The sequence below is a fragment of the Furipterus horrens genome, unplaced genomic scaffold (genome assembly GCF_987537825.1).
Source record: "Furipterus horrens unplaced genomic scaffold, mFurHor1.1.pri manual_scaffold_5, whole genome shotgun sequence".
In the NCBI taxonomy this organism is placed as follows: domain Eukaryota; kingdom Metazoa; phylum Chordata; class Mammalia; order Chiroptera; family Furipteridae; genus Furipterus; species Furipterus horrens.
The window spans coordinates 21360201-21387933 of record NW_028327175.1 but is presented as its reverse complement, the minus strand read 5'-3'; the positions used below and the strand labels follow the sequence as shown (position 1 = coordinate 21387933).

At 35.0% G+C, this 27733-nt stretch overlaps 1 protein-coding gene across 3 annotated transcripts in view; it reads right to left on the bottom strand.

Moving 5' to 3' along the window:
• CDH18 (cadherin 18) overlaps positions 1-27733 on the bottom strand; it is a 259346-nt gene that overhangs the window by 202666 nt on the left and 28947 nt on the right. For all 3 annotated transcript variants that reach the window (XM_090276205.1, XM_090276206.1, XM_090276207.1), the window contains exon 2: positions 8399-8693. In XM_090276205.1, the coding sequence (XP_090132331.1) occupies positions 8399-8693 (295 nt within the window). The remainder of the gene's footprint in view (positions 1-8398; positions 8694-27733) is intronic.

Here is a 27733-nt window from a genome sequence, read left to right as displayed (position 1 = left end):
TTTTAAGGCTTCATAGGGTATCTGTACATGTTTTTAGAGGTAATTATTTGAAAACTTCCTTATCGCTATACATTTATATGTTTCCAATTTTTGACTATTTAAACAATACTGAAGTGGGCACTCTTTTACATATATCTATCCTTCTACACCCATGTGATTGTACTTATAGAATAGTTCTCTACAACAGAGATTGTCCAACAAATGGATACGTTCTTTTAAAAATATATTGCCAAATTCCCTTCAAGATTGTGAGAAAGTACTGTTCTGTTAATAGTTCTGCATATTAACAATTTTGTGATAATTAAGCCTGCATACTTGGTAGGTGAACACTAATATCTACCTCTCCTTTGTGGTTTCTTAAATCACTAGTAAAATTTGAGATTGCAGAGGGGATAATTAAGGTGTTTATTTTCTCTGTGAATCTCCTACAAATGTAATTTCCCCATTTTAATTTGATTGTAGGCAATTTTATTTTATTTTTTATGGTACTTTATAGAACCCTCATAGAATGTTGGTGGGATTATAGATTGTTACATTTACAGATTATAAATTGTCACGGTCAGCATGGAAAACAGTATGGAGATTTCTCAAAATGTTAAAAATAGAACTTCCTTGTGATCCAGGAATCTCACTTCTGGGTATTTATTAGAAGAATTTAAAAACACTAATTGAAAAAGATATATGCACCTTTATGTTAACTGCAGCATTATTTACAATAGTTAAGATATGGAAAAAAAACTTAAGCATTCATGAACAGATTAATGGATAAAGAAGATATGATATGATATGGTGACTACATACACACACACACACACACATATAGTCTGACCAGAAAAAGCCCAGCCTTTGACAAGAATGGTTTCCACAACATCGATGTAACCTGGCAGCCAAGGAGAGTGGATTGGAATGAGCTTGTGTGAACAATGACTTCACTGTACTAGTCATTGGGGGTGGTAGAAGCTGTTGAGTGAGCATGTGTACTGCGTGCCGATCACTTTCAAAATGACTGAGTAGGGCACTGAGTCTGCAACAAATTTTGCATGAAGCTTAAACATTCCTGTGCAAAAACTATTTAGAGATTCAGGCGACTGCTGCTATGGGAAACTGGTGATTGGCAGCTTCATCAGGACAATGTGCCCACTCATGGATCATGTCTTGAGCAGAATGTTTACTCAGTTGACTCAGCCCACCTACAGCCCAGATGTGATGCCCTGTGACTCAGCCCACCTACAGCCCAGATGTGATGCCCTGTGACTTTTGGCTTTTCCAAAAACTAAAATATCTTTGAAAGAGAAGAGATTTCAGACCATCGATGAGATTCAGGAAAATATAGCGGGACAACTGATGGTGACTGGGAGAACTGTGAGAGGCCCCAAGGTGCCTACTTTGAAGGGGATCGAGGTATCATTGTCCTATTTACAATGTTTCCTGTATCTTGTAATCTTGTATTTTCTTCACTAAATGTCTCCATTTTTCATATTACATGGCTGGATACCTTCTGGACAGACTATGTGTGTGTTTTTGTGTGTGTGTGTGTGTGTGTGTGTGTGTGTGTGTGTGAGAGTATGATACATATATATATATATATATATATATATATATAATGTGTGTATGTGCATTCACATGATGAAATACTACTCATCAATAAAAAAAATGAAATATTGCCATTAGTGACAGGAGGAATAATATCCTGAGGATATTATGCTAAGCAAAATAAGTTAGAACAGGCCAAAAACTGTATGATTTCACTCATACATACTGGAATCTAAAATAAAAAATAAAAGATCAAAACAAGAACAAACTCACAGATACAGACAACAGAACAGTGGTTACCAGAGGCAAACAAGGGTGCTTGGGAGTGGAAAATGGTTTAAAAGGGTCAAATACGCAGTGACAAATGGAAAGTAAACTTTTGATGATGAGTACCCTACAGTGTATAAAGATACAAGATTGTATTGCTGCCCACCTGAAACTTATATATTGTTTTTAGTCTATGGTACCTTAATAAACAACAACAAGCAAAGAAATAAAAAGTGCCTTATGTAATAAAAATTAGTCTTCTGTCTGCCATTCATAATGTTAACATGTATTTCAGTTTATTTTTCATCTTACTAAATTTAGCCTTATTGGGTAACATCTATATTTTCAAATGTTTATTCACTTAAATGCATGTCTTATTTCTTGTTGGTTATCAGATTCATATCTCACATTAAGGTTTTTTATTACCTCTGTTTATTTTGACTTAGTGGCTGTACTTTTATTAGTAGGTTGAAAATCTCTGACTTTATTGTTTAATCGTAGATTTATTTACCAATTGGTCATTAAGCATGGGGAAAAATAGACCATTTTGCATTTTCCCAGCATCATCAGCACACCTGGTCCTTCTTCTGAACGCCACCCCTAGCTCAGTTAATGAGGCCACTGTTCACTCCAGAAAGTGTCCCTGGACTACTCCATTAGCCTCAGTGTCTGCACCACCCACATCACAAAGGTTTTTCTCCTTTTGGTAAATACACCTATCTGAAACTTGTCCATTGTCCTTATACACACTGTGTCTAATGTACATATTTTGAGGTTGTCAGAGGATTTTTTTTTCAAAAACACACACCTGTTAGACTCCTCTGGGTTTTGATTCTAGAATAAATAAATAACTATTCTCATACTTCCAAGCAATTGTGATACATTTTTCTCTTTGTAGTATTTGTATATCCCCAAATCCTATCTACTAAACAGAAGAAACATTATCATAACAACAAATTACTCTAATGGATGTCCCTGGCTGGTTTGGCTCAGTGGATTGAGCGTCGGCCTGCGAGCTAAGTGTCGCTGGTTCGATCTTCCAGTCAGGGCACATCAGAGAAGGAAAACTCTGATTCCAAAAAACCTCCGCTGCCTTGTGGCATACCTCTTCAGGGGAAAGGCTAAGGGAGTAAACCCCAACAGAAAATCCGGAGCCGGAGTCCCTAAGGCGGTTTGACGTTGTAGTCAACACCGGCAACTCCTGCGGCGCACCTGAAGCCAAGCTGTATTGACTCCGTCTTTCCCTTGGATCCTTCAGCTGCGAAGAGAGGGGGGGTCTGCTGCATGGGCAACAGCAGACCCTCCATATCACCCTGCCCAGGCTCTGTAGCTTCAGCTTCACTGGAGAGGACACTCCAGCGTCATCGCAAGATGTCGATTCAACACGGGAGGAGACAGATACCGTGTCACTCCCGAGTCGGACTGCACAACCATTCTCGGCGGTGCAGATAGACCCTTAAGAAGCTACACCATCGTCTCTCGAGACGGACGGCTGCCGATGACCCTAATGGGTCAAATATAAGATCCCTACCTCTCACCTAGTAAACCGTATGGCTTCTGGATCATCCACTTTTTATTGTAATTTTTCAAAACGAGCTTGGTCCTGATTTTAATTTTTAACAAATTAAAAAGGTGAGAACTCAAAAAGTAAAGCTCTGCCTAGATTGGAAATCTTCCCCAGTTACACTTCTCACTAAACATGCAATCTCGGGGAAATTACTCAAGTCTGTGTATCAGTTTCATCCACTGTACAACAAACATAATTTTAACGCCGCCCTCGTGATGACACAGGCATAAAATTATTGCAAACAACACAAAATACCTGACACGTGGTCTGTCCTCAATAAATATTCCTTGGATCTATTTCAGTGAAAACTATCATAACTGTTGTGGCAACCTGTAGTCTCAGACCCTGACAAAACTACCTTGCTGTATTGTGGTGTTTTATTTTAGAGTTTCTGCAGAACTCAAAGTCTAAATTCAAAATGTCCAATCTCCTTTAATCCACTGATCAGGATTTGTATGGATACAATTGTCTCTTGAGTTGATGACAAGCAAGATTTAAGTATCTGAAAACTGTGAGCTACACAACAGGCAGAAAGAACATTCCTTGCCACATAGCAAAATCAGCTGGAATCATACTACACATAGAAAGGGGGAAGGAGGGATTACTTCATGTATTATTTGCAAATCAAGGCACTTAACAGAAAATGGCATTGCTGTTTCTTGTCTGATGCTGAATCCTTTCTCACTGTTACTCTGGATTCGGTAGTATTAGGTCCAAATATTTTCTTATTAGGTTCATACTGAAATATAGAATTTGTCCAAGTAGCAGTTCAGATCCAGTGCGCCTGCATATCACTGACACGAGTGAACGAACGCACTTAAGTAGAAAGGGATTTACTCTCTTAAGAAGGGTTTTGGACAGGCAGGCTAGGGCTGGAGCATTAGTTCTGCCATAGCACCCTTCTTCCAGGCCCTGTTATCTTTCCACTTCATCTCACTCAGCAAGATGCTCTGCTCTGGTGGTTTCGATCAGCTGCTGCATGTTTGAACCACTTTTGCATTAGAGGCAGCAAAAAAGGAAAATGGCAGTGGGTGACGTGTGTGCCAGCTACGCCTTTTAGTCAGGAAAACTATATCTCTCCTGGAAGCTCCACCCCGTTGGCCTCCACTTACATCTGACCAGCTAGAATTACATCACATGGCCACTCCTAGATGAAAGGGAATGATGGAAGATGGTACTTAACTGCGTCACCCTGATCAACACTAGGTTATCTTAGTAACACTGAAGGGAAAGCTAATAACTACATAACTAACAGTGTCTAACTAAAGGTTATAAACAGATCCTATTATTTGTAATGAATTCCATGCTTTTGCATATATTCAGGAAGGCTGGCAGGAAACTAACTCTTCCAGATCAGCAGATGCCTTGTCTATCAGGATTATAACATCATCCTCAAATTATTTTCCCCCTAACTTTGGTCTCATCACCTGAAAGCCCTTACATTGGAGCTGGCACTCTTTTCTATAAAAGGCAACACAGGAAATAGTTTAGGTTTCGTGAGTCAGACTTTATTGCAACGTACTCCTCTGCCACAGCAGGACCCATATCACTATAGGCAAGATTTAAATGAGTGGACATGACAGTGTTCCAGTAGAACATTATTTACAAAAACAAGCAGGAAGCTGGATTTGTCTCTCTGTCACAGTTTGCTGGTCCCTGCTCCATAGTATTACCAGCTTGGTATTTTTAAAATTAGAGTTAATGCAAGTACTACCTATTCGTATGCACCCACTATTAGGTGAGTTTCTCCTTTCACTTTCACCTCACATTCTGTAATTCACATGACAGTGTGCATTAGATGCTACTATGTTGATTTTAATGAATGTGTTTTTCCACAACATTGAATTTATACACACACATGTAATTTCCAATGTTCAGCCTGTAGCTTGCTATTCTCTTTCAAAAGATTCATGCTTAGAACCACAGTGGTACAGAGACTTAAAACCGAGTCTCCTTTTTTTTTTCTCTTGTCTACTAGTTTTAGTATTAAATGTTTCTCCTTCGATCATACTCATCTCAGTAAAAAACTCTGGAATACTGGCTGTTTCCCATTTTTATCCTCTTTCCAAGCCCTAGATAATGCTTTTGAAATGTCCTAACTTATTCCTTCATCCTCAAAATACAGCTTTTCCTGCAACAATTTGTTTATACTATATAATTATTAGACTGTACAGTATCCTTTAGCATCCTCAAATATACTCATTTTAAATTGACACTGTTTATTCAGAGACACACATACACACACACATGCGCACACATGCATACACATTCACACCAAGATTTACTAGATTTGGTTTTTATTGTATTAACTCCTTCTTGGAACTCTGAAAATGTATTAAACTTGTAAATTTAGTATATTCTTTACCTAAGAAAATATTATTCTTCCTCTTCTTCATTCACTCTATTTTTATCTGTAGGAACATATGGTGTTCGCCCAATAGGTCTAATAAACATATCTTCCAAATCTCATCTTTTTCCCACAGTTTTCATATTTTTGTATTTTTCCCTCTGACTTTTACTGACTTCTTCCCATCTGGTATATTCTCAAGTTCCAGAAAAATAATTTGGATCTTATCAGGAACTATCCATGCCTCAATTCGTATATTGTTTTTTGTTGTTATTGTTTATGTATAGAAATTGTGGCTTTGAGTTACACAAATGTCTTTCTAGTGTTCTTAAAATACTAGTTCTCTTATTATCCACTCTTTAGTATGCTTTCTTTCTTAGTAATACCTGTTCTATTTTTCTCTGTCAAATGCATTGACACTATGTCTATGATTTTTTTTTTTTTTTTTTTTTTTTTTTTACTTTGCGCTTTTGGGGACCTTATGTCACCCCTGGTAGGATCTTACTGGTGGTTTTCTCACAAGTCATGGAGCTCTTTGCTTTAGTCAGACAGAAGGGGGTTGGCAGATGGGCTGTCAGTCCTTGACATGGTGTATGGAGGAAATCTGTTTAGATTTTCCCCACAAACTCTCATCTGCCAGGGTTGAATGTTGAGCCCTTCCTTTTCCTCTCAGTTTTCCTTAGAAACCAGTGAACCTGAGGGACTCTGGGCCTCTCCCAGGATCTCTGAGGATGGATTCTGTTCTCTCTCCTTTTCTCTTGTCCAGGGGGAGCCAGTTTTGCAATTGCTTCTCCCCCTGAGACTCTGGTCAAGAACAAGAACTTAATACCTCTTCCCAACCTGATTCTCCAACAGCTTCAGGAGCACTCTGCCTAACTCAAGAGAACATTAAAACAAGCTGGAGTTGGGAAGGGAAGAAACTACAATCTTCCATTGAAAAATTCTATATACATGAGATGGAGGATTTTAACTGAACTTATTGTAGTAATCATTTCACAATACTTGTAAGTCAAATCATTATGCTATACATCTTCAACTTATACAGGGCAGTATGTCAAGAATATTTCAATAAAACTGGAAATATTTCCCAAGTAAAAATTTATGTATGCATTTAATATACAGTGATTTAATTGATGGGTGTAATTTAAAATAGCATTAACATATATTCAGTAAATGCCCTGGCTGGTTTAGCTCAGTGGATTGAGCGTCGGCCTGCGAGCTAAGTGTCGCTGGTTCGATCTTCCAGTCAGGGTACATCAGAGAAGGAAAACTCTGACTCCAAAAAACCTCCGCTGCCTTGCGGCATACCTCTTCAGGGGAAAGGCTAAGGGAGTAAACCCCGACAGAAAATGCGGAGCCGGAGTCCCTAAGGCGGTTTGACGTTGTAGTCAACACCGGCAACTCCTGCGGCGCACCTGAAGCCAAGCTGTATCGACTCCGTCTTTCCCTTGGATCCTTCAGCTGCGAAGAGAGGGGGGGTCTGCTGCATGGGCAACAGCAGACCCTCCATATCACCCTGCCCAGGCTCTGTAGCTTCAGCTTCACTGGAGAGGACACTCCAGTGTCATCACAAGATGTCGATTCAACACGGGAGGAGACAGATACCGTGTCACTCCCGAGTTGGACTGCACAGCCATTCTCGGCGGTGCAGATAGACTCTTAAGAAGCTACACCATCGTCTCTCGAGACGGACGGCTGCCGACGACGAGATTCAGTAAACATGAGATAAGCATACATACCTGGAACCTATTCATTGTTTTTATCCACAATGTATCTAATGTACATATTCTGGAAATAATCTTTACTCAAATAATGTATTCTAAACTTAAGTGTTGTCTCATTAATAATCAAAAATTATTACGATAGCTGAACTTTGATTATATTTAGGAAAATAATCATATTAGATAAAAATAAAATAAAATAGCTAGACCACAGATATTTGTGAGTAGCGGGAAAAATCCTGATCATCAAGGTAACTGGAGACCTAGATTATACTATATTAATTAACTGCAGTGTAAGCTTTTCATTCAGAACTGGAGTTAATTTCTTCTTAGCCAATTAAATTTCTAGATATGTGAATTTAGAAAAGTTACTTGAGTACTGTATATCAGTTTGCACATTTTAAAAGTGGTTCTCAAAATACTTCATAGGATTGTTTTATATTTAAACTATATAAAGTATGTAAATGTTTAGGAGTATATGTAAAGTTTTATTAATTAACATATATATTATTTGTACTAAATATTGAGCAATACCATTATAATTAAGTCATAAACTATGAGCTTAAAAGACATGGCAAAGAATTTCCAGTGCTGTTTTCATTACCTATCTATGCAAACTGTCATTTTGAATGTGTTGGTATGTTTGTAACACTATACTAGAGAATTTTATGTGGTCAAAAAACATTTCAATTCATCAATAATTGAAAGTATTACAAGTTATAATAATGTTTTCTTTGGAGAAAACCATTACTTACACTCACACTTTCAGAAATTAATTTAAATAAATATTATAATAACTACAACCAATATTCTTCAATACTTTGGGACATAGAGAAGTATTAAAATATTCTGAAATTTCTTCAAATTTCCACACCCACCCACAAATTAAAACTAGTATTCAAAAGATTATTTTTGGGTCCTCAAAAATATATTATGTCAAAGTATAAAAATGGTTTTTCTTACCCATATCTGACATTTCGGGCACAGTAACAATATACGGTCCATCTGTGAACTTTGGAGCATTGTCATTGATATCTTGCACTTTGATGATGAACTCAGACTCAGGTTCAAGAGGCTTGTTTGTCCGTCTGTCAATAGCCTGGGCATGGAGCACATAGTGGGTCTTCTGCTCTCTGTCTAGGCTTTTTGTTGAGTGGATGTCACCTGTGGTGTCATCAATGATAAAGATGGTCCCAGCACCTTCTCCTGTAAGGATGTACTTGACAGACCCATCACCTTTGTCAGAATTGGAATGCAGCTGTAAAATACAAATGGAATAATTTAACATGCAATTATAGAACAACCTTACATGGTATCTCTGAAAACAGTCTATCAGTAATTTAATACTTAGTTTAATTGTGACTTTTTCCACAATGTCTTGTGAGTTACTAAAATCACTTATTTTCCTGGTATATGTTCAACTTAATTATGATCTAAAAGACATTCACTTATTGATTTAAGATAAATTAATAATACTTACACAACAAAAACAATAACCCTTGTTTTTAAGCCACTATATCAACATTTTAATACCTACATAGAATATAATTGGGAAAATAAATGACTAGTAAATTACTTGGAGGAATGCTGTTTCTATACAGGTAGAAAAAATATTTTTGTTTGTTAGTTTTATTTAAATATGTTTGGCACTCTATTTTAAACTTAAATTAGAAAAAAAATATGGTAGTAAAATTGAGATTAAAACCAATTATTAAAATTACCACAAGAAGTTCATGCTTACCACAGGGTTATTGATTTTAATTAAAAATATTTTCTAAATAAATTATTCAGTTTGAATTAAAAAACCATTCATGGTATATATTTTTTTCTTTAAAGATTATGAATATTTAATTCATAATTTATATAGTAGTAAAGATTTAATCAATAAGTAGGCCCTGATTTTAATTAAGATACACTGGTAAAGTCTCACTTAATAAAATTGAAATAACAGAATATTCTTTGAATGAATATTAATTAGTTAAGTAATATTTTAGTAGAGATGAGACATTCAATAAGAATGATAAATAACATTAAGACAATTTAACCTACTTTTTGTCATTTACACATCAGTAAATGCTTTTAAATGGTGTATAGTTCATACTTACTATCCTACTATAACTTACAACATCAAAATTCAGTTAAATATTTCCATGAGTGCCATGCTACATTTCTAGCTGGAAAAAAACAGTGGTATTTTCTCAAGTCACAACCATATATTTGAAGCACTTTCTCCAAAGAGATTTGAACAGTTGTCCTTTATACAAAAGCTTTTTGGTCATATAACCTCTACTACTTATTGTTTTGCTCATTTCTGACAGTTAGAAACATTGAAAAAAATATAACCTGTTGACATAGCATTTGGATTTCTTGCCATAGTAATGTGAAAATTTTCAAGGTTTAATTTTAAATCTCTCAACTCTTAGAAGACATTTTTTTTTAAATGAAATGCAGAATAAAAAGCAGTACTACATAAGGGAAGGACAATATTTTAGGAAAATGAAACCAACTGAAACAAAAGTGATAGGCCAACAGAGAGAATTTTGCTTCTTTTTGGAAACTACATAAACAGGGACAACATTCTGATGAGAATCATTCAGCAAGATTGAACAAATTAAATCATTTTTGTAACTGCTTTTTGAGCTTTTATAAAAAGAAGTAAAATACTTTAGCAAAACATGAACACATAGTTTTCAAAGATTCATATTTCATTAGTAAGTTAACTCTTAAGAGAAGAATGAAGAATGAATTGCATGAAGACAATTATATGCATGTATGAAACTATATTTATTTATTTATGTCTCTTGACATCATTTTAGCTCCTAGAACAGTGATTCTCAACCTTCCTAATGTGGCAACCCTTTAATACAGTTCCTCAAGTTGTGGTGACCCCCAATAATAAAATTATTTTTTGTTGCTACTTCATAACTGTAATTTTGCTACTGTTATTAATTGTAATGCAAATATCTGATATGCAGGATGTATTTTCATTGTCACAAATTGAACATAATTAAAGCATAATGATTAATCACAAAAACAATATGTAATTATATATGTGTTTTCCAATGATCTTAGGCGACCCTTGTGAAAGGGTCGTTCGACCCTTAAATGGGTCACGACCCACAGGTTGAGAACCGCTGACCTAGAAGAAAAGAGTAAGTATTTAACTGATAGGCAGTCTATTTCATATTCTCTAACTTTGTATCAATTCTTGACTAAAATATAGCAGAGTAAAGCATCAAATTCATTGAAAAAATATATTCAGAACCTTTTCTGAAACATTCTTATTAAATTAATAAGAAATGAGATAGATATATGTTATTTTATATTATACATAAATTATAAATCAGTATATTATTAAAATAACTAATCAAAAGTGACTTGAGAGAAAAGTGATATTCCTCCTAACAACTGATTTCAGAAAGGAATATCATTATAAGTGATTCACCCTCAGGATAAATTTGCTTACTTTTCTGTGTTTTTAGTGAAGTTAACCTGATAAGATTAGTTTTGCATTAAATGTTCATATAATGAAGATATATTTATATTTAAAGGTGAAAGAGCTTATTTATGTAGACCTGTAATAGAAGTAGTTAATATAAATAGTAAAGTTGTCAATCCGAAGTATCTTTTGAAAAGATTATATACTCTATGCCATATGTATATATACACACATACATATATATAAAGTAATGGTAATAAGAGGAAAATTCCAATAATTGTATTGTTTTAGATTTTAAGATATGAATCTGTTTTCATATTCATAAAGTATTTAGAATAAATAAATCCCTTAATCTAAATGTTTTAGAAGTTATATCTAATTTGAAAATAGATGTTCAATACAGTCAATTGTAATTTAATATTTATATTGTTGCCTAACATAGTAAAAGTTACATTAAATATTATTAAAATGTAGTTGGATTATATTAATTGTTGATAATACTCAGGTTAAATGTTTAAATAATCATTTAAATGATTTTTTTTTGTGTGTGTGTGACCATTTTACTAATAGATTATTTAAACTCTCAGCTGGTCTGTTTGGATCTTGAAATGATTAGTTCCATGTACCAATGAGAAACCTCCACAGGAACATTTAGTCATTTGATTGACAGTTTATATGATTATGATGGTAACTGTCTGTGAAGCAACAAAGTGTCCCACTTTCAGGATTAACTCAGTACTAGCACAACTGTTCTCAAATATTCAGTTCTATTTCAAACACAGTCTGTGACAGAGGTGAAGCCTGAGAGAAACATTGGCTATGTTGTCTTGTTTGGCATAAGAAACACGATTTAAAACCTGTAAAGAACATACTTTTTGTATTAGATTCTGTAAGGCAAGAAATGATGACTGAGTGAGTTGAGCAAGTGAATGAGTGAATGAATACTAAATGAAATTAGTAGTATAAAAAATTTAAAACATGGGGAGAGGGCTCTTTTGTTTTTGTTTTTTGTTTGTCTGTTTGTTTTTTGTTTTTGAAGGAGGAAGGAGAGAAATCTTATTTGCCTAGTTCTCTAATTTTTTGCTTCCCATTTGATGTTTCACCCAAATTCGAAGGAGCAGGGAGGCACAAATGCTGGTCATACAGTAGGTTGGCCTGGCTGTGCACAGTCAAGGGTACGAGGCTTGGAATTCTCATGGCAAGTGACCGGTTGTCCCCTAACAGAGGACTGAGAAGACCTCAGCAGAACCCATTCAGTCTGGCAGTTTTAGAATTAGGCCAAGATGCAGATAATCAGGTAATATAGATAATTGGATAGAAATGTATATATCTTTGTATTAAATAGCAATAAGATACCAAATGAAAGTGATTGGAAATAGAGCATGTGCAGTTGAATTCTTCCAGATATACACAAGGTAATGACTTAGTAACCAGTAAATATTGCATAGCTACTCTATTAATCAAGAGGTTTTCATTATTTTTATATTGAGTTATGTGACAATATTTAAAATATTATGTTGGATTTTCATCATATATAATGAACCCTTTTTAGCAGACAGTTTAGGAGAGCTACCGAGACAGTGGTAGTAGGTTCTTGTCATAATATACAGCAGTGGGAATATACTGTTATAATCATGAGATTTTTGCAGTATGACTGATATTTTTATATTGAAGGACAGATGTTATACTGCTCTAAAGCAAGAATAGATAATCCTTGCATATCAGATCACATATTAATATGAGGTTAATTATCTGCTCTCTAAAGAACAGAAAAGATTAGGAGAGTGAAGAAAACGAAAAGAAAATGCAGTCACCCAAGTAAAGCAAAATGAACATTTCTCTGACAGTTTAATAAATTGATTGTTTCTTAGTGTTAAGCAGTAACCTATGGCACTTAGAAAGCTAATGTGACTCACATGAATCCCCCTTAAAAATTATTTATTCACCTTGGACCACATTATGATCAGGACCTAAAACGGTATAACTTTTAGTCTAATGGAGAATTCCTCACCAAGATAATATTCTATCTCCTGGGAAATAATAACTTTAAAAGGTTAAGAAGATGGTGGTAGAGCACTTAATTTCAAAAGCTGCTTTTAGCTAGGATTTCAAGCTATGCTAGAAAGACAGGCCACTGATTTGAATTCATAATATTATGAACTACATAATTTATGTACATTTTTAGGAGTAAGAACTTGTTTACCACATTCCAATGGGAGCCAAAAATAAATTCAGGAATATTATATAGCATTTCTATGATTATCATTTTCTCCAACACATAAAATACAAGTGATTCAAAGTAAGAGAAATGTGAGGATCATAAGATGACATCATTAAAACTTGTGCATTCTTTATTGCAGAATGTGTTATATTTTAGTTGAATATAAGTGACGGAACTATTAATAAGTAACCGATGTGAAGAAAAAAAAACATATAAAATAAAAACAGTACCTTGGTCACTAAAACATTGATTTTGTCATCTTAAAAAAAACATGAATAAGGATCAGTTTTAAATTTGCATCAGTTAATATGTGAAAGGTTATGGTAAAATTGTATCAATAAAGCACTTTGAACACAAAGATAATGTTCATTCATTAGAAAGTTAGGACACTACATAAATGTAAAGAAATAAGTAGTGCAATTGTTTAATTAGAAATGACAGAGTTCTTTGCAAACATGCAAGTGTCTGTTGAATTTTAGATTTTAGCTTTTAACTGCTTTATGAGTATTTCTAGAAACCCTTGTAAATGAGGAGGACAAGGGAAAGAGGAACAAGAGGCAACACTTGTTTGACTATGGTAATCCCTGAATCCCAGATTAGTAATATTAACATGTGTGTATTTTACATGCTGTTGAGTTGTTTTCACCTATGACAGCCTTATGAATGAGTGATGTCCACACTGTCTTGTTTTCAACAGCCTGGCTCAGCTCCTCTAGACTCATGCCTGTTTTGGAGTTGACCATTACTTATTTGGACTTCCTATTTTTTTGCTACCTTCTATTTTTCTCAGCCTTATTGTCTTGAACGAAGAACCCAGTCTTCTTATGATGTGCCCAAAGTAGAACAGCTTCAGTTTTGTCATTTTTGCCTCCAGTGATGTTTCTATGTTTCAGGCTTAATTTGTTCTGGGACCCATTTGTTTGTCTTTCATGGTGGTCCAGGGTATCTGTACAGCTCTCGTCCAACACCATATTTCAAATGAATCATATTCCTCTTTTCAGCTTTCCTCGCTGTCAAACAGTTGCAGGTATACATAGTAAATGAGAATACAAGGGTGTAGATGATCTTAGCCTTTGTCTCTAATGGCATAAAATGAAAAAATTGTGAAGTATGTCTCAAGTTTGAAGTTTTCATAATCCCATACACATTAGCTTTACTTTAGAGAGCCCCATCAGGTATGCCAAATATTTGGGCACTGAAGGAAGCAATCAATATTTGATAAATCACTACTAATTGTTGAGAAGCCTCAAAAAGTGATAAATTGATTGGGATTGGACTGAGCTGTATAGGGAACAAGAGTAATTATTCTCTATAAAAATCAATGCCTGCTTTCATCTCCCAATCAGGGCCTAATTGAGTAAAATGGACCTCTGGCAGCTACTTTAAATATATATATATATATATATATATATATATATATATATATATGAAGAGTGTACTAAACATTACCACAGTTTCTGAAAAATACTGGTCCAAACCATTGCCTTTATATTAAAGTGTATTATAATTTCATCCTCATTAAAACCCTGCTATTACTGTTTATTTTAGCTTATTTTTCAAATAAGAAAGTAGTCACTGTATATAAAAGGGAGAGCAGAAGGAAGATGATAAAAGTATGAATGGCTTCATTCCTTTTGGAGATTCATCTGACAATAAAATGTAAGCTATCATTTGATTCCATAATCACTTTTAGAAGTTCACTCATTAAAAAAAAATTATTTGGAGCACCCATCATCGGCCAATCGTGGTGCTCAATAGTTGAATGCATCATGGAACAAAATGCCACTGCCCTGGTAGAGCCTACGTTTATTCCAGTGGGGAGAAGCAAATAGTAACTAGAAAACAATAACAAAAAAGACTGAATTAGGAAGCCTGTATATTCCAGATGTCAAAATTTACTACAAAGCTGCAATGATCAACATATTGTGGTTGTGGAGTAAAGATCAATGGAATATAAATTAAAGTTCAGAAATAAACCCATACCTTTATTGCCAATTGATTTTCAGTAGGTTCCAAAAAAATGTGATGGAAGAAGGAATGACTTTTCAACAAATTTTGAAGAGACCATGGGATAGTCATATGCATCCCAAGCTGACTTCATATACAAAATTAACTAACAAGGGATTAACAAGCAACTAAACACATGACTTAAAACTATGAAACTCAGAATAAACAGAGGTGTAAATCTTTGTAACATTAAGATAGGTAATGTTTTCTAGTTCTGATGCCAAAACACAAGCAACCATAATATTTCACACATGAATTTAAACTCTCACGCTTCAAAGTATATTTTCAATAAAGAAAAAAAAAAAATCACAGAGTGGGAGAAAATATTTACAAAGCACATATTTGATAAGAGTCTAGTATCTAGAATTTATAAATATAGTTATAACTCAATAATAAGCTAAAAAGTAGCCCAAAGAACATGAACTCATATTTCTCAAAAGACATAGGAGGGAATTGTTGATGTCTCTAACCTTATTAGCTTAATGAACCCTTAAATGAGACTTCTTAGCTACTTATCAACCTATGGGATGAAAATAAAGCAGTGTCCATGTATTCCTGTATACTGATCTCCCTCCATAGGGAATATTGGCACTGGGTCTTTGGCATTTGAAAGCAAGCTCAGAGGGGTAGATTCCCTGCCCCTCCCTGCCTTAGCCAGAAAACCCAAGATTCTCTCTAAGTCTTCTGTTCCCAGCAACAGGAAACTTATAGAATGGAAATGTAAGCCAGCAGAAATTAACTTCTGTAATTAAAAAGCTAGGAAGGTAAATGAGCTGAGGAGGGAACAGATGATAAATTTCTGCTGGTTCAAAATAATAATAATAACAATCTTTTGCCTAATCCTCAATACATAATTGCTGTAGTTATTGTTTTTCTTGTTTCTTTATTATTGTTGTTCAATTATATTTGTCTCAATTTCCCCTTTATTGCTCTCCCCTGCCCTGCCCAGCCCTTTGTTCTTGTTCCCACAGTCAATCCCCACCCTGTTGTTCATGTCCACGAGTCCTTTATACTTGTTCCTTGGTTAGACCCTGCCCCCTTTTTCTCCCATTATCCCCCTCCCTTCTCCCATCTGGTCACTATCAGTTTGTTTCTTATTTCCATGTCACTGATTCTATTTCTCACCTTTGTTTTTGTTCATTAGGTTCCTCTTATAGGTGAAATCATACGGTATTTGTCTTTTGTTGCCTGGGTTATTTCATTAAGCATAACACTCTCTAGTTACATCCATGCTGGAACAAAGGGTAGGAATTCCTTCTTTCTTTCTGCTGCATAGTATTCCATTATGTAAATGTACCAAAGTTTTTAGATCAACTCATCTACTCATGGGCACTTAGGCTGTTTCCAGCACTTCACTACTGTAAATAATGCTGCTGTGAATATTGGTATGCCTAGGTTCTTTTGAATATGAGTTTCAGGATTTTTAGGGTATAACTCCAGCAGTGAGATCACTGCATCACAAGGCAGTTCCATTTTTAGTTTTTTTGAGGAAACTCCACATTGTTTTCCACAGTGGCTGTACCACTCTGTATTCCCACCAACAATGCAGCGGTTGTTGATTGAATGATGGTCATTCTGATTTGTGTCAGGTGGTATCACATTGTGGTTTTTATTTGCATCTCTCTGATGACTAGTGATGTTGAGCAATCTTTCGTATGCCTATGGGCCCTCTATATATCTGACTTAGAGAAGTTCTTGTTCAGGTCTTTTGCTCATTTTTAAATTGAAATGTTTGTGTTCCTGGTGTTCAGTCATATAAGTTCTTATATATTTTGGAGATGGAACCCTTGACTGAGGTATCATTGGCTAATATGTTTTCCCATATGGTTGGCTCCCTTTTCATTTTTCTGATCTTTTCTTTAGCTGTGCAGAAGGCTTTTAATTTGATGCCATCCCATTTGTTTATTCTTTCTTTATATTCCTTACCCTAGGAGATATAGCAGCAAAAATAGTGCTATGTAGTTTATCTGAAATTTTACTGCCTATGTTTTCCTCTAGGACTTTTATGGTATCATGACTTATATTTAAGTCTTCTATCCACCTTGAGTTTGTTCTAGTGTATGGGGTAAGTTGATGGTCTAGTTTCTCTTTCTTTCTTTCTTTCTTTTTTTTTTTTTGCATGTACCTGTCCAGATATCCCAACACCATTTATTGAAGAGGCTATTTTTAATCCATTTGATGCTCCTTTCCCTTTTGTAAAATATTAATCAACCACAGAGGCCTGGGCTAATTCCTAGGCTCTATTCTGTTCCATTGATCTATGTGTCTGTTTTTATGCCAGAGCCAGACTGTTTTGATTATAGTGGTCTTGTAAGACAGTTTGATATTGGGTATTGTGATTCCTCCTACTTTGTTCTTCTTTCTCAAAGTTGCTGAGGCTATTTGGGGTTGTTTATGGCTCAATATAAATTTTTGAAATATTTGTTCTATATCTGTGAAATAGCCAGTAGTTATTGTTTTTTAACCACCCTTTGAAGTTGCCCACATCTTTGTGTACAACTTCCATTTTCATAAATACAGAAGGTATTCATCATTTTACTAGATATAGTTACCAAAACCAAACTCACCCACTTTATTAGGTCTTGAGCTTAATTGTATAAAAATAATATCTGTGTGTTTTCTTGTCAATAGAAAGTAACAATGAATCCTTCTTAGGCCAGTATTTTTCCTAACAAAAAAAAAAATATCTCTTTTCACAAGGTATTTTGATTTTGATTTTATCAATATATTAAATTATGTTGTCACTATCTTCCACATTATTTTTCACAAAATATTTAAATATATATTTTTTTAGTTTTATAATTAAAAAATCTTCACCTTGGCAATCCTTTACAGTTTCTAGATACATTTTTGTTTGTTGGTTGGTTGGTTGGGTTTTTTTTTTTTTTTTTTTTTTTTGGTTATCTAATCTACCAAATAGCAGAACATAACAGCCTGATTCAGGTTGGCTCTTTTTTCATTTTGGCTTCAATAAGTACCATGAAGAGTAAAAGGATTTTCCATCACCAGCTGCAAATCCACTAGAGAAAAAAAAAAAAAATCTCTTAATTTTCCTCTAACTTTAATGTAATCTTTCTTTCTTTGATATTGTCTATGTGACAACACATTTTAGGTTGTTAATAATGCTTTCTAATTTAAAATATGGGTTATAGTTACTCTCCAATCACAGTTTTTACTGGCTTTGGACAAAGGACTAGTAATGAGCATTGTTATGGTAAAACAAAAGAATGTGCACTTTGTGACAGGTAACAATGCACAAGTGAGCAAGTCAGGCTTGCTGAGTGTTTTACTTATTGAATTATGTCCTATCAACACTTTCCAGATAACTGGAAAATTTTGGATTCACTATTTTTTTATTACCCAGAAGAAATTGTAGGATTTGAAATGTTTGCTCATTAAAGGTTGGTTGAACGTGTAAAAAAAATTAAATTGGAAAAATCATGATTTAAAATGCCTTTAGAAGGAAAAAAACTCACAAATAAATGTGTTATTTTAAGTAACATATAAAAAAAAATTTGAAATTTATGTATGACCATACATAAAGATACATTAACTCTAAAGATGATATTGGAAAATACAAATATATGTATTCCTTAGAGAATCTTCTTAAAGTATTAACTATGATCATCATAAGGTAAACCCTCATTTTAAATGAAAAGCAAGAGACAGCATTGTTTTTCACCTTTGTGATTTTTTGCTACATTCTGCATTTCTTTGCATCATCTATGGCATCCCTTATTAACATACAAAGATGCTATATCTTACTGTCTAGGGAACATATTTTCTCATGTTTTTAATCATTTAAACTCTTTTCTGCAAAGGAAATGCATATTCTGATTTAAAAATCCATTATCAATTTAAGCATTAGGTTAGCATAGTACATATTCATGCCAAAATAAAAGAGCACACCTTTCCACAACACTGGGTGGGGACAGAATGGACTTTCATGCGGTGTAGTCCAGGTGAGTGTGTTACGATGAAGAGAGAAGTGACTCCAACTGACATGAGGACAAAGGTGTGCCTTCAAGGGTACGTGACACTACAGCAGAGACCACAGAGAAGAATGGCTGCCAGGAGTCTAGTCCGGAGCAGAATTTCCGAATTTTCATGAGCATACTTATACTTACTCGCCCTGTGAGCTGGAATAAATGACATTACTTAAAGTCCTTGTGACTCAGTTTTCTCCACTGTGAAATGAGGATAAGATAACCCCTAACTCATAGGTGGTGCTGGGTCAAACTTTATTTGAAATGATATATATCACGTTTATTCCAGTTCTGATGAAAGCTCTGCATGCAGATGTCATCTCAAACCATTCTAAACCCTCAGGTCTTATCAGGATAGCTTCTGAAGCCTAGATTTTTTACTTTGTATTGCCTACAGAGAGCAATAATATACGCATAATTGCTGATAAAAATAATTAATTTTGCTAAAGGCCTTTCTGCTCTCAGAAATTGCTTAGGATTTTTTATAGCCTAAGACATTTAAATATGACTCTGGTTCACAAATGTGAAATGTATTGAATGAAAGTTCTTTGCAGAAAGAAAGAAGGAACCCATACCTTTTCTGACAGCATGAATGGAACTGGAGAGTATTATGCTAAGTGAAATAAGCCAGGCAGTGAGAGACAAATACCATATGATCTCACCTATAAGTGGAACCTAATGAACAAAAACAAAGAAAAAAGAAAAACGAGCAAAACAGGACCAGAGATATGGAAATAAGAAACAAACTGACAGCAACCAGAGGGGCAGGGGGAGGGGGAAAGAAGACGAAGGGTCTAGTCAAAGAAAAAGTATAAAGGACCCATGGACATAAACAACAGGGTGGGGATTGACTATGGAAGCGGGGGTGGAGCGAGGTGGGGCAAGGGAGAGCAAAGGGGGAAAACTGGGACAAGTATAACTGAACAACAATAAAATTTAAAAAAAATAATAAAGTTCTTTGCTGCTCTAAACTCCATTAACTTTTTTCTATCTAATTAACGGGGACAAATTCTGATAAAACCCTTTTGAAAGGCTTTGTTGGTTTATGCATCAGAATTATAAATTGATAAGCTGTACGACTATATGGAACACGAAGACAGGATGCGGCAGTGGGAAGAACATGACATTGAGAGTATGATAGAATTCTGTTCATTTGTTAGTGCAGCGCACTTAGATAAGCCTCAACCTCCCTCAGATGAGTTCAATAAAAAGCTATGGACGTGGAAAGAATGAATCAGACAAAATAAAATCATGAAAGACATACATTAACATTCATAAGACACATACATGTCGAGTTGGCAGCCGTCCGTCTCGAGAGACGATGGTGTAGCTTCTTAAGAGTCTAACTGCACCGCTGAGAATGGCTGTGCAGTCCGACTCGGGAGTGACACGGTATCTGTCTCCTCCCGTGTTGAATCGACATCTTGCGATGACGCTGGAGTGTCCTCTCCAGTGAAGCTGAAGCTACAGAGCCTGGGCAGGGTGATATGGAGGGTCTGCTGTTGCCCATGCAGCAGACCCCCCCTCTCTTCGCAGCTGAAGGGTCCAAGGGAAAGACGGAGTCAATACAGCTTGGCTTCAGGTGCGCCGCAGGAGTTGCCGGTGTTGACTACAATGTCAAACCGCCTTAGGGACTCCGGCTCTGGATTTTCTGTCGGGGTTTACTCCCTTAGCCTTTCCCCTGAAGAGGCATGCCGCAAGGCAGTGGAGGTTTTTTGGAATCAATATTAATATATTAGGTATATTCAACTTTCAAAGCAGTGAGAATGAAAAAAAAACATGATTAGATTTTAATTAATTGCCTCTCACGGTAACCTGTGTGAACTGGTCATTGCTCTTACTTTCCAAACTTAATAATATTTCAATTAGGAATTCCTAGATAATACAATCAAACAGGGCTTCTGCCAACAAAGCTCATTCACCAGGTGGGGCTACATGAAAGTCTGTCATTTCTGCTCTCCTCTCTCTGCCACTCTCCACAGGTTTGTAGGAATAGTTCTGTTTTATTTCTAAGAGCCTTTTATGAATACATGTCCTCAATCTCCATGTATCATGATTACCTTGGCACATTAACATAATGTCATGACATTGAGTACAAACAATTAAATACCACTTGAATCTTATAAGACAAGAAAACATTAACTAGGAGAATTTGAGAATGATAAGAGGTCTTTGTGATAATGTGCCTTTCATGCATTTTAAATTATGTATACGCTACTGACATTAAAATGCTCTGTGCTATTTATTGAGTGCCTAGTTTTTGCCAGACACAATCCAGTTTCTATTACATACAAAAATCCTACAGGTAGCCATTATTTTCTTCATTTTATGGATCAGTAAAAATGTTATGCTTCTGAGTTTTACACTCCAACAATTATTCAATTATTTAACAGTAATTAATAAACTTAAATGATTAAATATGTACCATGTGTACATCATTGTGAACTGTTTTGAGCTAATTTGTGTGTTTTTTAAAAAGAAGAGCCTGTATTTTCTAAAAATAACTATATAGTTCCTGGAGAAAAATATACACAAAAACTAAATTTAGAAGAGTGTAAAATTCATGCGAGTATAAGAATATTTCAAAAATTTATAGCACGGGTCAATAGGAAACATCTAGAAAAGGTTCTTTTTTCCATTCTTTGTTATCCAAGAATTCATCATGCAATGAAAAATCTGACAAATGAACCATGGTGAGCCCAAAGAGATGTGTAATAAAAATTCAAATATTTAACTAATCATGTGGGCTGTAAATGCCAGACATTGTAGATTTAGTGATATTTTAAAATTATTCAAAATTAATCACAGAACAATACTGTTGATTTAAAATATATTTTAGTATTTCTTAAGTGCATTTAACTAAAAATAAACAATTAAATTAGAATCAAACTGTCTCTAAGTAAGAGTTAAAGAAAAATTGCCCTTTAATCTGTAAATTTGATCAAAATTGGTTGTATAATGTTAACATCTTTTAAAGTGCTAAACACCTGGCATATAGTAGGTGATGATAAAATGTAAAGAAATTAATGTTTTAATCTTGGGTGACAGGGTGAATCCATATACTACTTGACAAAATAGAGAACATTTAGGCCAAATATTAAACTTTAAAACAGCAGCTGGAATATTCCTTTGCAAACACAAAGAAGCAACCAAATGTGAATTCACCAAGAGAGTAGTGGGGAATAAAACCTTACCTCAACTTCCCCATACAATTACTAAAATTATTGTTATGATAGAGAATAATCTGAATGTCAAAACTGAGAAATATTCTGTCTATAGCAGTCACCTTTTTCTTTTTCTAATCCAAGTTAGATTCTTTTTTTTTTTTTTTTCTTTTTTTGGTCTTAAGTCATTGCAGCAACATGAAATAACCCAAACAGACAGACAGACAGACAGACAGACACACACACACACACACACACACACACACACACACACACCACTACATGACTGTAGTTATATGAGGAATCTAAAGTTGTCAGATTCATAGAAGCAGAGAGTTGAATGGTGGTTGCAGAGAGCAGAATGGGGAGATGTTTGTCAGGGAGGATCCAAGATGTTGGAGGACTAAGTGGAAGCTACACTAACCTCCTCCCAGAACTAGTCTGGATTTACAACATCATTGTGGAGACATCATCTGGAATAGCCAACTAAAAAACTAGCTGGAGAGAAGTCTTATAACCACAGAGAGACAGAATAGGCTGCTTCATCACAACATTACTGGTAGGGAGTGCGGAGACATGGAAGGGCTGGCTGGGCTCCCACGGGTGGCAGCTGAAGGGACTGAGAAACACCTCAGCAGCCAGGGGTTCCCCCTGAGCAGGGCAGGGTCTAAACCCTCAGCTGGGCTTCCCAGCCTACAGCAACAGAGTGGAAAGTAAAATAGCATCAGCTGTGAAAAGTGAAAAGCCACAGGGTTTTTTGCTGACCTGAAGGAAACGGCTGGAGATAAACAGCTCTTAAGTGGATCATGTATGAAAATATTGTGTCACTCACTTACCCTGGGCTCAAGCAGAGGGAGGGCAGAGAGGACTAGAGACACTTGGGGAGAATTTGGGGCTGTGCCTTGAGGAGAGAACTGAGGAAGCAACTGACCGAGCCCAGTACTGACTCATTCCCCATACTGAGTCCAAGTGGTATCAGCCAGAGAGGAAGCAAAGAGCCCCGCCCATAGAAATTAATCTGCCCCACCTTCAGTGCTTAAGCCTGAGGGCTGATCACAGATTGAATAGATTAACAATTAAAGGAGACAGACAAAGGCAGTAGATCTCTGGTAGTTGTCAACAGGCTGCCTAGGCCCAGATTGGTACATGATCCGATGCCACCAGGGGCAGATCCAGGCAGTGCAGATAAATCTAAGAAGCAGCAACAAACAAGAAGAGTCACAAAAATGGGGAGATGGGGAAACAACTCCCCATCAAAAGGAAAGGAGGGATCCCCAGAAAGAGTGCTAAATGAAACAGAGGAAAACAAACTATCAGACATGGAATTCAAAACATGGATTATAAAGAAGCTCAATGAGATCAGCAAGCTCAAAGAAAACTACAAGAAAATCCAGGGAAACTACCAGGAACTCCAGGAAAACTACAAAGAACTCCAGGGAAACTACAAGGAAGTTACTTAGACTTCCCCCTTATGAAAATGGACATAGAAGCTATCAGTAAGAGCCAGGAGGAAATGAAGAATACAATTTTTGAATTGAAGAACACAGTAGAAGGAACTAAAAGAAGGCTAGAGGAAGCAGAAGATCGGATCAGTGAGCTTGAAAACAACATAAAAATAATAATAATAATAATTCCCAGACAGTGCAACAAAATGAAAAAAGACTGAAAAAGAATGAAGAGATTTTAAGAGAGCTGCAGGACAACATGAAATGTAATAATATCTGTATCATAGGAATACCAGAAGAAGAAGAAGAAGAGCAATGGATAGAAAACCTGTTTGAAAAACTAATGACAGAAAATTTCCCTAACTTGATGAGAGAAAAAGTCATGCAAGTTCAAGAAGCACAGAGGGTCCCAGTGAAGAAGAACCACAACAGGCCCACTTCAAGACACATCATAATTAAAATGGCAACATTCAAAGACAAAGAGAGAATCCTAAAAGCAACAAGAGAGAAACAGCTAATAACATACAAGGGAGCTCCAATAAGGCTATCATCAGATTTCTCAACAGAAACACTACATGCCAGAAGGGAATGGCAAAAAATATTTCAAGCAATAAAAAACAAAGGCCTACAACCAAGAATACTCTACCCGGCAAGGCTATCATTCAAAATGGAAGGTGAAATAAGGAGTTTCCCAGACAGAAGAAAGCTAAAAGAATATATCTCCACCAAACCAGCATTGCAAGAGATGCTAAAGGGTCTGCTTTAAGAAGATGAAGAAACAGAGAGAGACAGAGATTCCTCTGGGAAAATGACAATGAATAAATACCTATCAGTAATAACCTTCAATGTAAATGGATTAAATGTAACAATCAAAAGACATAGGGTAGCTGAATAGATTAGAAAGCCTGACCCTCATATACACTGTCTACAAGAGACACATCTTAGAACAAAAGATCTACACAGACTGAAAGTGAAGGGATGGAAAAAAGGTATTTCAAGCAAATGGACATGAAAAAAATGCTTGGGTAGCAATACTCATATCAGACAAAACAGATTTCACAGCAAAGGCCATAAAAAGAGACAAAGGAGGACATTTCATAATACGTAAGGGAAAAATTCATCAAGAAGATATAACCCTGTAAACATATATACACCCAACATAGGAGCACCCAAATATGTAGGGGAGGTGTTGATCAAAGGGCATAAAAATCCAGCTGTGCAAGATTAATAAGTCCTAGAGATCTATTGTGCAGCACAGCATTATGGTTAACAATATTGCATTGTATATTAAACATTTGCAAGAGGGTAGATATTTTGTTAACTGCTCTTATCGCACACACAAAAATAAATACTAAAAAGGGAAACTTCTGGCGTTGGATATATTTATTAAATTGACCATCGTGATGATTTCACAGAGGTATATGTGTACAGGCAGTTATATATATATATATCCTACCTCAATAAAAATGTTTAAAAACATAATAAAGGTATAAAATGAAGATTTTTATGCCAATACTCAATACATTAATAAACTATCAAAACAACATATAAAACTGAGCAAAATGTTCTAGACACAAAAGAGCATTTACATAATAATTTCATGTATATGAAATTCTATGAGAAGCAAAGAACACAGAAATCAGGTCACTGTGTCAGAAAGGGAGAGGAGAATGATAACATCTTGGAATGAATTTATAAGAAAAAGGTTTATAGCTTTCATAGAGAGTCAAACAATTTTTTTCCATTTTTTATTACTTTTATTCTTTTATTATTTTTGTAACCATCATACCAACAAATACTAAGAAAAAAATTTAGGTCCCAGCTTTCTCTCCATGATCGACTTTTAAGACTGTTCTAGGTGAGATAACAAAAAAAAGTCAAAAGAAAAAGAAGTCAATAAAGAATGCTAAAAATAACTTAAAAGGCCACTAATTCTTCCTAAATTAAAGTGGCCCTGTTGTGTTGACACTGAGGTAAACATGTTAAAAGGACAGACTACTTACTATGCATCGAGTGCTTTCTGCAGTTCCCTATATTGCTCCATGATACTTAGTTCACTTCGTTTTTTATTTTAGTAAAATAGAGTAACTGCTTCACAAAGATTTTTAAAAATAAATCTATTAAAATGTAGGTCATATGTTCTGTTTTGACCTGTGTATTTCCAGTCTCCTGAAATATATGGACTCTAACCCAGAAACAGAAAAAAATTAAATAACCCTAAGTGAAATAAAAGTGAGGGGAAGAGAATAACATACTCTAGGTGTCTGTCAGTTCTAACATAACCTCCTCACTTCTCCTGATATCACATATTTAGACTCTAATTCTCCCATGTCTTCACTGCAATCTGCACAGACACTCAGCAATACCACTTAACTATACAATTTACATTAGACATTATATTAGATAAAATACTCATATATATAGTCATACAGTTGAAATAAAACCATGTTTAATAAACTATAATTTCAAATTCATTGATGTAATAAATCTATTTAAAACATTAAATTAATAAATATTTTTAAATGATTGTACATTTAAGAAAATTTGTATATCTTCTAAAAGGATATTTTCAACCATTATTTTATTACAGTTGAAAATCTGAATTTATTACATGCAAAATATTAGTATCAATAACTATCACACATATCATTAACATTTAAAAGTAAAAAATATATTCATTCTGGGACATTGTACATCAGTGCTAATTTAAATTTTATCAGAATTCTTTAACAGTAAACTTTCTGCTCTTCTTGTGATCATGATTTAAAATGGGTTTTTACAGATGACTGAATGATGCCAGCCTGTTGCAGGGCAATGTCTCCATGGCTGAAATGAATGTAAGAATAGTGAGATAAGGCATCATGGAGACTAAACTGCAGTGAGCCAAGCTTGGCTCTAATACCACGTAACAAAGCAGAAAAGATAAAAGTCTGCCATGAGACCTAAAAAAAAATGTGGTGAAGAAAAAAAGAGGATAGAAAGAGACAGTGAAATACCGAAAACAAAACAAAACAAAAGTTCAAGGTACAGTGACAGAAATTAAATCATATTTAAGATGGTTCTAACAAATGCCTTATGAATAGCAGTCACTTCCATTAAAAATATTTTTAAACCAAATAATTATTTCAAAAGTTATATCAGATAAATATTTATTTTATTGGATAAAGTACCCATTAATATTTATCATTTGTGGAATCTATCTTAACCTCTCTCTTTCTTGTTTAATTTCTACTATTCAGTAATGCTCGTGGAAAAGTCTGTTAGACTGTGCTTACCATTTTGTTTATAATTGAGTATGGAGCAAGCAGTAGAAAAAACGAACCTCTGTTATTTTCAAATCCTCAAATATTCTATGTTACCCAGGGTGCTGAAACTAGTAACCAAGCAACTGCTGCTGAAGCTGGAATTTTTTCCTTTGGACATACACGCATACACTTTTCAGAAAGCCGTAAGTGAGGGGACAAGCTGAAAATGGAGAATTCATTCTTGCAAAAGATTTGGTAAAATGTCTGTCAATTCATTTATATCATTATATTACATTATGATAAAAATAAAAATTACATAAGTGTACTGTATATAACTAGTTGAATGTGTTGTTTTTAAAACATTTTCATCCAAGAATATATTCTGGGGATAGTTTTTACACTTGGCTGTGAAGGGGGTGTTGCTAATTTACCTTAATTTATATACATTCAGACTTGTACTTAGCATCTCCACTGATGGGAGCCATCTCCCCTGTGACATTAGAATGGGTAAAATGAGCTTCTTACCAGATTATATGTTAGTGCTTTGTCATTGATAAGGTTGATGTCTTTACTCAAGTGATGTAAGACATATAATTTTGTATAATCAAAATATCAAAACTATAATGGAATAAATAAAGGATCATGCACTCTCTTTGCAATAATGACTCTAACTTCTGATATATTTTAATCGCAATCTGAAGTGGTGGCTTATTGCTAATGAAGAAGTTTGAACTCTTTGGAATTGATTTTAAAACTATATTTACATCTCATCATTTACCAAGCAAGGCCTT